Source organism: Lutzomyia longipalpis, chromosome 3 (genome assembly GCF_024334085.1).
Source record: "Lutzomyia longipalpis isolate SR_M1_2022 chromosome 3, ASM2433408v1".
Lineage (NCBI taxonomy): Eukaryota > Metazoa > Arthropoda > Insecta > Diptera > Psychodidae > Lutzomyia > Lutzomyia longipalpis.
This window is the reverse complement of record NC_074709.1, coordinates 6,529,395-6,543,201: the sequence shown is the minus strand read 5'-3', so window position 1 is coordinate 6,543,201 and position 13,807 is coordinate 6,529,395. Positions and strand designations below refer to the sequence as shown.

Genomic DNA, 13,807 nt, shown 5'->3' with positions numbered 1-13,807 from the left:
TGAGACAAATGGCGTCCACAATATTGGTAAAAAGTCTAATGAACTTTTAGCTATTTGTAGTATAAGCGCTTGTGACTTAACAGTTTCATATACATATGTATATAGTTGTGCACTTCTTGAGCCTCTAAAGTGGTCACTGTGCGAGCTTAAAGAAAAAATAAAGAAGTGGATGGATGTGGAAGAAAAATAGGAGAATTAAGAAGAGTAAAAAAAAACCATGACTTTCCACTAAGAGGTGAAGAACCATTGCGAAGAGATTTCTTGTAATTCTCAGCACACACGAAGAGACATCCATTCTTTTTTTTTCATCTTCTTCTTCCTTTGCAATGGGTGCCAATGACAGGGATTTTATATTTTGTATTCCATCGGTCATTTGTTTATTTTCTGCATACGTTCCAAGCGGGGTGATCATCCTCAACGACGTTTCCATTTATGCTGCATTTTTAATTTCTTTTCCTTTTCTTTTTCATTCAATTTTGTCACTTTCGCCATGTCTCACAAAAACTACCTTCATTCTCTACTATTTAAAATTACTTTACATAGTGCTGTGCTATGTATATTTCTTATGTTTACCTACTACATAGTCCACCATTTTTTTTTAGCTTTGAGAAAAAGACAAAATTTCCATTCAATTGATGGTGAATTGCAGGGGAAAAAAAAGAAGAATCATAAATTCAATTCAATTCATTCATTAGAAGCAATTAATTCACATGGAGAGATTAATTAATTAATCGGAAACGGGATTTTCATGTTTAATGGCGTCACTCTGTCATTTTGTCCCCATACACAGAAAATAAAAGTTCGTAGCAATGTTCGTCAAATTTCATGAAAGGTTCGTAACTCCAATGCTTTTACATGGAAAAATTCACCTCCAGGTTCGTAATTTGGGGTTAACCTCCCTGGGAGTGAGACCCCATTATACGAACCTGGAGGTGAATTTTCCCATATAAAAGCATTGGAGTTACGAACCTTTCACGAAATTTGACGAACAATGCTACGAACTTTTATTTTCTGTGTAGCCATGACTATTTGCAGTGGTGGTGCAATTCTGCGGCACCGCGAGATGCTATGTTTTTTTTTTATTTTCATAAATTGAGACCCGTTTTATTTTTATTCCTTCTTTTCTATGTATATCTTTTCATTCTCCATACTATATGGAGATTATGTATGCGCGCACATTCTGTTTTGCATTCTCGTAGACAACTTAAGTCCATTTCATGTTGTTGTGTTTTCATTTTTTTTTAATGTACAAGATCATGTTTATTTGTGACAGAAAACAAGGGCATTGTTTACGTTATGTCAATAAGTAGAATATCCTTGCTATCCTCCTTTGCAATGGATGACAGTTTTTGTCAAAATAAAGAATTAAAACAATTAAAAGTAAAATTCACTACTCAGACAGATAGATTTAAGGTTTCTTAAGATAGAATTGAGTTCTCTTAAGAATTTAATAAAATTTCTTAAATTTTGTTAAGGATATCATAAGATTTCCTAAGAAAACTTAAGATTTATTAAGAAAATTTTTTAATTTCTCTTGTTTTTCTAAGAACTCAAAATTTTTAAGACTTTCAAATTCAAATGGAAAGAAATAAAATATTGTAATAAAGGCTCCAACAGATGGACGAGAAATTCTTCGTGCGGTGCGGTGCGGCGAGGATTTCGTGGCCCATCGTCGCTTCGGATTGGCCGAAAAACGTTCTCGTACGGTGCGGTGAGAGCTATCTCTCACTTCTGATTGGCCGAAAACCTCGCCGCACCGCACCGCACGAGAAATTTCTCGTCCATCTGTTGGAGCCTTAAAAAAGAAAATTTATAATAAATGTTGATAAAAACTCCAGCCACTGAGAAAGACGCACAGAAGCGTCGAAAGTTTTGGCCCTTAAATTGAAAGGATGAGTTTGGGTTGACCTACCGTTCATTGGCTGACGCTATTCCGTCAGATTCTACTAGAATAATAATATTTCTTAAGCAAAACCTAAGTTTTATTAGGCAAAATTTGATTGAAACTTAAGAAATCTTTTATCAGGCTGAATAGGTTCAAATTTATATTTTTTCAATGATGTTTCTTAATCGTCTTTATGCATCGTAATTCGTAAACAACATCGGAAAAGAAATATTTATTTAATCCGATTCAGTTTGACCTAAGAAATCTTAAGTTTTGTTTAAGAATACTTGAAAAATCTTGAGCTTTTCTTAACAAAACTAAAGATACAAAAAAGAAGATTAAATAAAATCCGTAGAAAGCTCATTAAATCTTAAGATGCCTTAACTTTCGCTTAAGAAAACTAAAGAAAATGTAAGTTTCACTTAAGGAAATTTAAGAAATCTTAGGCTTTTCTTAAGAAATTTTGGGTATTTCTTATGAAAATTTCAGGAATCTTAAATTTTTCTTAAAAATCTTAAGTTTTTCTTATCAAATCTTGAGAAAATTTTAGTCTTTTTTAAAGAAATCTCAAATCTCAATGAATTAATGTAAAATTATATTAAGATTTTACTATTCCTTTAGGGTAGTTTTGTACATTATACTGTGTACTTAACGTCCGGTTTAATCATCCTCGTAGCTTCTTTTCTATCAAACTCCTTTCTTTCCAGAATCTTCAAATTTATTTTTATTGAAAAAATTGAATTTACTCACATTCTTTAACTATTTTTTTTTTGATAAATTTCTATAGATTACGAATAATGCAAAAGAATTTAAAATAAAATTCTATTTGAAATATATTATCAAACGATTTTTTTGTCATTGGAAATTCATTTAACGAATGAAGGTAACTGCAGGTGTGACGATAGCACCACGATGCATGGATTTTTTTGATCTTTCACCATGAAGTCAGCACAATGACTCAAGGGATACTTATTCCCCCATTTTTAATGGTAATAATTTGTGAAATTCCTTAAGTAAAAGCTAAAATGAAAGTAATGAGGAATTTATCACTGAAAGAACTTCCGCTTGGCACCAACAAAATATTCACTAAAAAACAGCAAAAAAAAAGTTGCTTTGGTAGCCCCCAAACAACTGACGCCACTTGAAGTTGATGAATCAGCCATGATGCAGACTTTATGCGAATTTCTCTGATTTCACGTGAATTCCACGAACAATGGCTCCGGGAGTATTTCCTGCGGTCTTGCGATAGTAAGGTTCCCCAGCAAACTATCACAATAGCCATACATAAAAATTTATTTTCAACCACAAAAATTAAAAGTATTTTATCTGTGGGCATTATCAGAAAATGTTGAAGAATACAAAAAATATGTATTACATTTCCAATGGAGTTGAATGCCCTACATCTTCCAACTTGAGTAAATTATATATTTTTGTATTCGTGGCTCTTCTCCCTTCTTCCACATGTGAGAAGCATTCTTGGCTAAGAATATTGTTGGGCTTTTACAGATTTTTTCTTCTTCTTTTGGGGGTTCTCTTGATTAACCCGAATTCACGAGGTGATCTCTCCCTAGATGGGGGTTCATAGAGAAATGAAAAAAAATAAAGAAAAAAAGGAATAGTTAAAGCGCATTGGTGACTTTTCTTCCAGAGTGATCTCAAGGAGGTGGCACATATGTACACAAAAAAATGCGAAGAATCACAAGATCTCGTGTTTCAATGCGTGTGCTCTAAGAGTTTTCAATAGAGAATCTCTTGTGTCTTCCAGGAATACAGGTTTTGGGTTCAAAGATTATACTTCTTCTTCGTTTTTTTTTTGTTCTTCTTATGATTCTTTCCTCCTTCAATGGTTCTCTGTCACGCTCTCGCTCTCATGCCATCATCTTATGTTTTCATCGTATGTTGCTTTTGGTTCCTTTTTACAACATCCACACCATGAATGCCCCGTACACAATCTACTGGATGTTGCTTCTCTTCATCTTCTTGTGTGCTTTTTTTTGTATATACATATAGTCTTCCACCTTTTGGCTTTCCTTCTTGCGTGCTATATACATTTACAACAACACCAAAATATAATAAGAAAAAAAAACTGATCACTGCTGGGCAAAACTAAAGAATGAACCTCAACATTCAATGACGAGACAAGATCATGATCTTATGCTGATCTCTTTCATTCTCCAATTTATCCCTCCAACATGGTACACCTCACATGTATATAAATTGCTATATGTGGAGAAATACCTTTGCTGGCAAAGCCAGACTTTGCAGGTCAAGCTAAATCAGCGCACGAGGAGAACTCATTTTTTTCTTCATTAATTTCTTCTATGTAGTCAACTATATAGTCACAATCTCCTTGCGATATCTTGTTCAACCACTAAAAAAAAAGTGTTTGATTTGCAAAATAATCGTCTCAAATGTCTCTCAAGGCAGCACTGCAAATGGCCTGAACGTTTTATCAGCTAAAGAAGCGAGAAAAGTGTAAAAATTGGTGATTATTCAGCTTCAATATAAATATAAGACTGCGGGCTCGTCAAGTCTGTCTCCCTCTCGTATTTTTTTTTCTTCCAACGAGATAATTGTAAACTTTGACATTGTGTTGCAGCTAGTATCGATGTGATGGATGCAATATGGTCAGATGAACTCCAATATTGCCTTCTCAGGCATTCCAATCACACCCCTTAGGGGTAACTGGGGCAAAATGTTATTTCGCAAGGTTCGGAAAATGGACTGAAAATGCATTTTCCCATTGAGATAGAAAGAAATCGTGTGAGACAAAGTTGTAGCCCAGAAAATTTCCTATAAGACAGTCGTCATTATAAAATTAAAATATTTTCTCAGTACATACCAAGGAAAATATACTTCTCAATTAAAATTAACAAATTGCCCCAAGTTCCCCTATCGCATACTGGGTATCATCCACAGGGGTACTCTACTCCCTGACACACTTTGACGGTTTTTTATTTCAAAAACTAACACACTAAAAGAAATTTTAATAAATTTATTACTAAATTACCTGCAAATTTACCTTTAGAGAAAATTGTTTTTTGAACGTAAAACCCCTGAATTTCCTAAGAGCTTTTTTTCAAATAAACAATTTTCCTTCTGACGTTTTTACTAAATTTTTAGTTCTATATTTATTTAAGTATAATAAACTAAAAATTTTATATTTGGTAACCTAAAAATTTATTAAATTTTGGCTTTTTTGAAGAAAAAACTACGGTGAATGTTTTGAAGCGTTTAAAGGGACAAAAATGGCAAATAGCGATGCAATGTTTTTGGCAATCTTTGTTGGCTTTTGGATTTTTAAGTGATCTCAGTGGAAATTGCGGAGTTTCTTTGGAGATTTTTCAATTTTCTTTTTATTCCCTACAAGATGAAATTGGTCAAAATTGTCTTGAGAATGAGGAAGTTTTTCTATGAAAATCCGCTAATCTCCTTTACTTGAAAATTTACGTTTAAATTTGCGTATATTTCCCTTAAAAGTACATTTAAGAGAAAGTCAGTGGAAAATTTAGTAAAATAATTTTTAGTGTGTGTGTGTATGAAACTTTAAATATATTCCTAATGCTTGTCCAAGATAAGTCAAGGTGGACGTGAATTATCTCTGCATAATTAATAAGTCGTTATACACTGAATAGCTATCATATCTGTTCTCTCAATCGAGCTTTTATTGCTTCCATGCATAATTTTGCTACCTCTTGAATGCTACTGAAAATCTCTTTTAAAGATAAAAACCTTGTTGGAAGATCTCTAACAGTTACGCGATGGTAAATCATTTGGAGCAATCTCGTTGAATTTCGATAAGATTGCTTTGAAGAAAAAAATAAAGAAAAAAAAGATAAGCTCTGAATACAATCTTAGACGAAAAAAAAGGTCTTAATAGTAAAGTTAACATCAAAAGAAATCTCATTTCCTTTTTAAATTAACGAGATAACAAGTTGAAGCTTATTGAAGAGTTTTTTTTTTTTTAATTATTCTTTGTTTTTTCTTTTGTAATTACAGAAGGCGATTACGAGAAAAAAGGATGACGGATCTTGGAGGACCCCGGCTGATGCTCAGAGGTCGTTAGTTTTAGCTACATGGATCGCAAAAATGGCGGCGATCCTCTGGCGCCTCCACGGCCCCCGAAGTCAATACCCCGAGTCCATCGCCCCAGGGCCCCTGAGCCGCCGATGATGAGCGCTCCCCTGATAGGAAGCGCTCAACACCCAGCTGCAGCACCGCTGCCACCGCGCCAGACAGCGGCGGCGACTGTACCGCCACCGCCACTGCGACCACAGCCGGCGCCAGCAGCCGCCCCAACGACAGCCCCTCTGGCGCCACTCCAGTCAAGTATTACGTTCTCGAGGCGACGACCACCTGCCACGGCGGCACCGTCGCCGGGCGGCGGGACAACATTCCCGCTCAGCGCCCACCTCATCGGTGGCGGCACTGAACCGCCACCGTCTGTTTCGCTGACGGTGCCGCGGCCAGAGAACGAACGTCTCGCCAATGAGTACGTGGACACGCCGTTTCGCGGCACTGGGCCACCCGTGGCCCATGTCACACCAGTCACCCGCCAACATACCACACCTGCAGCGACTGAGTCACCCCTGCTGGCCGCACAGAGGCATCCAAATGCCACAGCGGCGGCACATTCGCCGGGTGCTAAATTGTCACCGGTTTTCCTACCCGCGAATGCAGCCACGCGGACGGCCACACAGCGACCGTCCGTCATCACCAAACAGCCTGTCTCCTTCACGAAGGAACTCCCCTCGGCGGCACTCCACGAAGATGTGGACATTCACCCATCAAACGGGGACTCCCTCAACTCAATCACGTGCCCACAGTGCAACCGATGTCGCTGCGAAGAGTGCCAGCGGCCGCGGCAACTGCCGTCGCGGTGGGTGTGCGACAAGACGTGCCTCTGCAGTGCTGAAACAGTCATCGACTACGCGTCCTGCCTGTGCTGCGTCAAGGCGCTCTACTACCACTGCTCCAAGGATCACGAGATGGACAATGGCGAGGGTGACAGTATATCCTGTGCCGATGACCCGTGCTCGTGCCTCCCACATCGGCGACCAACGCGATGGGGTTGCCTAGCGGCCCTCTCGCTCGTACTACCCTGCCTATGGTGCTACTGGCCGATGCGGGGGTGTGTGGCGGCGTGTGCAAAGTGCTATGCACGGCATGCACGTCACGGGTGTCGCTGTCCCCGTGGAAAGACCCATTCCAGCGCCATCAGCTCACTCGTGAGCCTCGTCGGGACGACGGGTAGTGGTGGCCGCGGAGAACCCACGGGTGGCATTAATCCCGGAACAGGAGGTGTGAGTGGGAATAGTGTCAGTAGTGTTATGGGCAATGTTAGTAGGACTTTTAGTGCGTCACGAAATAATTGCGATCTGACGCCGGAGAAGCGATTGCTGGACTCTAGCCCTGAGTACTGAACGAAATCAACAATGAAAAAAAAACAACTAAAAGCAAAAGGATGGGCAGTGTGTTGAGAACAGCTCTCGAAATGTGTCAAGGAGTGGTGTCTCAATGGTTCGACTTTGGAGTGTAGAGAAATGCAGTGCAGTGCGGCAGGACATTAAGCAGCAGCAAATCGTAAATATTAAAATTTCTTTTAATTTTTCAATAAAAAAAAAAATAGAAAGAAAAATTGCAACAGATATCCCTTTGAATCTGGCAACCCTTATTTCCACCCCAAAGAAAATAATCTTTGGTTATGGGTGAAATTCCTTAGTCAGACAGACTTAAGATTTCTTGAAATTGTCTTAAGTTTTCTTTAAGAAAAAAAAACCTTAAAGTTTCTCAAGTTATCTTAATGATCCTTGGATTAAGTTTAAAGTTAAATCTTAACACTGTCTGACTATCGTGAATTTCACCCATTTTCACGAGGGTCAAGGGATGCATGAAGATCACGAAATTCTACGCGTGTACCTTCAATCATGATTATTTGTTGGTAAAAATTAAAATAAAAAAAAGAAAAGAAAATCGTTGTCACTGCTGCCGTTTGGTGGCGAGTAGAAAAAATTAAAAAAACAAAAAATAAATTAAAAAGTCGACATCATTTCTCAACATTCATCCAACCAAATCGGCATCACTGATGACATAACATTTAGTAACCAAAGACTGCAAAAGTTTGATTGTAATAAATTCTTTTTCTTAGAAATTTATATTTACTACAATTTAAATTTAAAAAAAAAAGAAGCATAACTTTTAGTGAATGCAAAAAAAAGCGAATGAGAGGTTTTTTTTAAGTGATTGTGAGGATTTGAAAAGGGACATCGCTATTTCGGAATTTTGATTTAATTTCCATTTTTTTTTGTGTCAAATTAAATTGTGGAAAGTTAACTTGTTAGCTATAAAGGGATAGGCATGAAGTCAAAAAAAAATTATGAAAACTTGTAGAATAAAAAAGAAACTAATTTTCAATTTAATTTCCTTTGCATTTACATTCAATGGCTAAATGTTAGTTAAAATAAACAATTTGGAAATAAAAACAATTATTCTTTTAATGAAAATGCAATTAAACATTATTTTTTCAAAGTCTGAATTGAGAAAGAATTAGAAATTTTTTTTCAAAGTTTGACCCAAAAACTTCCTGCAATGTCTCCAAAATTTTGGACTATCCCTTATTATAAAAAAAAATCTGAAGGAATAAAACAAATCATAAAATTCAAATTCTATTTTTCATGAAAAGAAACTTTTCACCCTCTTGAGATGTTTATTATAAAATTTAAATAAAGAATTTAAATGGAAAGTCTTTTCAGAATATTTTCTTTTATTTGGGAACTTAATTAACCCTTTAATTTCTCAATGGAAAAGCATCATTTCTCAGCTTGAAGCGTACTTTGGCGTATTTTTAACACAAAATTGTATAATTTTCAAATGCAAAAGTTTATTATTTCTCTCGACTCAAACGTCTAACACTGCATTCCCCATTCTGTGTGTCTATTTCAGCCACACGATCTGTTTTGGGTTCTTCTCCTTTTTTTTCCACCATCATCCAAAACTATCTCTCTCTCCAAATGCTATTCACATCAGTTTTCTTGTGAATAGAAGCTGAAGAAGAAGAAGGCAAACAACAACCAGATGGTTGTCCGATTTGAATCTTTCTCAGAAATTCTCGTTTGATTTTTTTTATTCGTCATTTTTCTTATGTCGTATGTGTTTCGTTTTTTTTTCTCCTCCATCCACTTCTATTTTACAAAATCCACCCATGCACGAGAGAGAGAGAGCACAAGAGGAAGAAATCACAGAAGAAATTTTTTATTTCACATTTTTTTCAACGTTCGCTTTCGTCTCTCTATTCCTTTCAGTGTTGCGATCAGGCATAAGAAATTTGTTTTAATATCAATGGATTTTTTTTTACCCCAAGAGGTACCTAAAAATCGGTTACCACCTGTTTGGTTTTTTTTTCATTAAAGCCAAAAGGTGGGTGAAGTTAAATGGTGGAATAAAAGAAGGTTTAAATTGGCAGAGATAGATTTGGGATTTTCTGCTGAATGGGATTAGCTTTTGCAATTGATTTTATTCTTAAATTATGCAGTGAAAGGTTTGAAAATTGATTTAATTTATTTTACAGTTAAAATTCTTTTTATGAATTTAACCCTTTCGCGTTCACGTGAAACATAGAAACATTTTTATCACGATATTTCTCTATTTCATGCATTTCTAACTTGAAACACGAATTAAGTTTATAAAAAATAGGAAAATAAATTGTTTAACGTTTAGGTCTACATTGACCCAAAGAATGTTAAAGGGTTAACATTAACCGTCAAAACCTGTCATTCAAACCCTTTTGTGGGTTTGTCAGAAACCATCGTACCTGTTTGAAATTTAATTTTGACAGCAATAGGGGTTGAACGGTAACCCCTTAATTGTCATTCTGAATGAAATCAAATAAATTATTTCTTTTATCAATGAGCCATTTAATGTAAATAAATCAAACTAAATGAAATTTATTATTTCAATTTTTTCATTACAATGCCTGTGTACGCACGTTGGTGTTCCTTCACTCGTACACCCGAGTTGTGGTGTGTTATCATGTTTTTTTTTGTGCCCCGCTCCGAACCAAATAGGTTATCACAACATTAAATTAACGAAATAAATAAATATGTATACATGGGGTGTATTTTAAAGCACGATGGCTTTTAATAGAAACACACAATTTAAATAAATACATAAAATACGTTTGAGTTTACAATGCGCCAAATGCGTAAACTTCTTGCACGGAATGCTTCTAAATTCCATGAGATTTTTCCACGCTTTTCTTCCTTTTCTTATTAGAATTATAATACAATAAACATTTTATTCGTTGAGAGAGAAAAAAAATGGTTTTTTGGTTTTATTTCGATTGAGAGAAAATTAATCAAAATTCTGGAAATAGCGAAAAAATTTGGGATAGGAAATGCAGAAAATGGTGTAGCAGTGGGGTAGTACAGAATTTTCTTTATTAAGGAATTTTGAATAAAAAAATATCTAAAGGATCTAACGTTCAAAGGTAAAATATCCGAGTTGAAAAGAAAATTATGTCAATGCTTCATTTGACAATTTTTGACGTTTGAAATGACATTTAGGTAACAGAAATTTTGAAAGAACCTTTTTTTTTGACATTTATTCCGTTAAAAAAGAAAACTCTGTACAACCCACAGTTACACTTCAAAAAAAAAAAAGAAACGAGACGGTCTAAAAGAAATCGAAGCGTATGTTGAGAAGAAAATAGAAATAGTGGATGAAAACTAAGTCTTAAAGTAAAAAAAAACTACATTTACTATTTTATACGAAAAGAAAAGATTACAAAAAAAATGTGAAAAAGGTGAGAGAAATAAAAAAAAAATAATCGCTGGCAGAAGAGGTTCTAAGAGATGATTTTATAAATAACGCATAAACTAAAATATTCTTTATAAAATATTTATTTTTAATGAACTACTAATTTAATTAATGACCTTTACTTGTATATTGGATTTATATATATTTTGTATAAAGTTTTTTTTTCACACAAAACGAAAAAAACATTTCACTAAATGAGATAAAAAAAGCACAAACACAAATATTTAACTTATTGTAAAAAAAATAAATAAAATGCAAAAGAGGAAAATTTGTAATAGATGAGAAAAGAATTCTGTGGAGGTAGATTTTTCCAATTTCTATTTCGGAAATGTTCTTTCAATTTTGAAGAAGAAAAAAAAAGAAGTAAAAAGAAAGTTAGTAATATGAAAGAAATTTATATACTTTTTATGTTTTTTTTATCAGATGAAAAAATACAATTTTTCTTTAGAAAAACAAATTAAGCACGTTCTTTAGGCATGAACCAATTGTAGAAATTTTGTTTTATTAAAAGTTCAATAATAAAAAAAAGAGAAAAACGAAATGAAATTTTTTTTATTCATTTCAATTTGGAGTTGAATGTGAAGAAATGTGGGAAATACGAGAGAAAGAGAGCGAGAGAGAAAAATAGAATTTAATTTCCAGTATTATCTAGTCGAACATTATTAATTGAGACTACAGTAAAGGGTATAAATGAGAAAAGAATTGTTTTTATCATTCATTTAAAATGATAATGTTTAAGGAGAATAACAAAAGAAGAAAGAGCAGGAGACGTTGAGGCGTTCAATAGGAATTCAAATTGGTTTTTGAGCGTTGGTATAAGTGAGGGTAATTGTTTTTTTTTAATATAAAAAAAATTCTTTTAAACTTTTTTTTCCAGAATCTTCAATCTTTTATTTTTTTAAAACCTTTTATATCAAGAAAAAAATTATATTAAATGAAAGAAAAATTTTTTCTGTGAAGATTGAGATATTTTTGGTGAAGTTTAGTGTTTGAGGTTCTGTCAAAATATTGACAGCACCACCCTGACACATGACTGTTTTATGACAGTTCAAATTCTTTCCTGTCACTGTCAAACACTGCTAAGCACAGAATTACTCAATCTTTCACCCAACAAATGAGAGCACTAAAAAATATTTCATAACTGATATTATAAAGAAGAAAAAATATGATAGTTCAATGCTATTTAAAAGTGAAATTTATGTGTTAAAAAACATTGCAAAATTGAATAATTGTTAACCGAAAAAAAAATCATTTCCCCAATTATGCCATTAAGTGTTATGACACAGAGCAAGAAACAAAGTGTATCACGAAAAATTAATAACCATACAGCAATTACCTGTTCATTATTATTACCTCTCGTAAAAATAATTGCAACAAAATATAGGTGAAAAAAACACTAAACTATTACACTTCATAGTAGTAATTTTTTGTATAAAAAAAAATAGAGAAAAAACACCTCTTAGCAACAGGAGAAAAAAAATGTAAAATCATAAATCAACCTAAGCCGGAATTTATTGAGAAATATTAAATGTGAAACAGAAATTTTACAGTGTCAAATTGCTTAAAAAGAAAAAGAAATAAAGAATAGAATCATTAAATTTAGAGCCGTTTTTGTTGACTTTCATAACTTCGTAAACACAAAAAAGCAGAATTACAAAGTCTTTTAATTGATTCACAAATCTCAGCGTCGTTTGTATTCAAAGATGGCGCTGGATGGTGAATCTAACCTCACTTTTAGTTTATTTTTCAAACAAAATGACATTGACAGCTAAAAAAGAAGAAAAAGAAGAAAAAGCAAACCCACGATGGGATGTTGATGTAAAAACCAAGTCAATACATTTTACTTATATAAATAATTTTCACTATAAATAATAAATTTTGTAACAAGGCGAATAGCAAAAAAGATAAAAAAAGAAACTTTACAAAAAATGATGTGGAAGAAAACATTGTCACTGTACCTACATTTGTAAATTTTAATGTTATTAAAGTAATTACCTTCTGAATATGATAGGGATGAAAGATTCAAAAAGCAACAACAAAATCAGAGAAATAAAATAATGAATGAAATGCAAATAAAATTCACCATGGAACGGTGCAACAGTTTGGAAAGAATTTTCAAGAAAAAAAGAATAAAAAAAAACAATAACTAAAAGGCAAAAATGTAATAAAAAAAAAGAAATTGAATGAGTTGTCAAATATTTTTTCCATGAGAAGAAAATTTGTCGAAATGGCGGAATATACAAAAACAAATGATTTTAAAAAATCCTCTGTAAATGTTTGTACATATTAAAAATTATAATTATCTAATGTTAATAACAAGCGACCAACTTAAAAATTAAAACAAATGCTTTTTTATTACTTCTGTTTAATTTTCTTTATTTGCGAGGATTTTTTTGGGTTTTGATTTTTCATTTTTGGTTACAATTTTTGGTTTGATTAGCAGAGCTGCGGATAATTCTGGAACTTCTGGCGCCATTTTGCATTTTTTACTTCAGTTTCAGCACCTTTAATTTTCCTCTGGAGGTGTTTTGAATGCATTTTTTGTCTTCATTTATCTTCCACCTCTTCGTTTTCCATAAAAAAAAAGTTTAATTTAACCTCGTCCAACACAGAAATGAAATTGAAAAATTGAAAATTCCTTCCTCTCAAGTTTTGCTGCAACTCTTTCAAAATGGCCGAAGTGCGTGGGAAGTGTGTGTGTGCCGCAGAAAGTGACGAAAACTATGAGTGGTAAGTGTGCAATATTTGGAACACACCTTCTCCAAGAAGTTCGCATATAAGGTTTGTATGAAGAAAATGAAGAAAAAACGAGGTTGAATATGAAAAAATTGCGTGATTTTCTTTCACAAATTAAGTTTTTTTTTCAATTAATTCTCTAATTAGCTACCAAATTATGCGTAAATTGATTTTCTTCTTGTATTTTGCGATAATTGAGCAGGTATTTTGTCGAATTGAAATTAAGAGAGAGATTAAAAGAGATTTTGCATTTGAGAAACATTTAAAATTATTATTTATTTGTAATGTGAAAGAAATGATTAATGCACAGACGTAGTAATTTAGTAATTTTCACCTACTGATGCGTTAGAAAATATTAAATTTTGTTAATGC

The 13,807-nt window shown here is 33.7% G+C and overlaps 1 protein-coding gene across 2 annotated transcripts in view; it reads left to right on the top strand.

Moving 5' to 3' along the window:
* The window catches only part of LOC129791670 (protein sprouty), a 46,111-nt gene extending 33,054 nt beyond the window's left edge, over positions 1 to 13,057 (top strand). For both annotated transcript variants that reach the window (XM_055829945.1, XM_055829943.1), the window contains exon 2: positions 5,885 to 13,057. In XM_055829945.1, coding sequence (XP_055685920.1) covers positions 5,962 to 7,308 — 1,347 coding nt within the window. In that variant the 5' untranslated portion in view covers positions 5,885 to 5,961 and the 3' untranslated portion in view covers positions 7,309 to 13,057. The remainder of the gene's footprint in view (positions 1 to 5,884) is intronic.
* Positions 13,058 to 13,807: the final 750 nt, after the last annotated feature.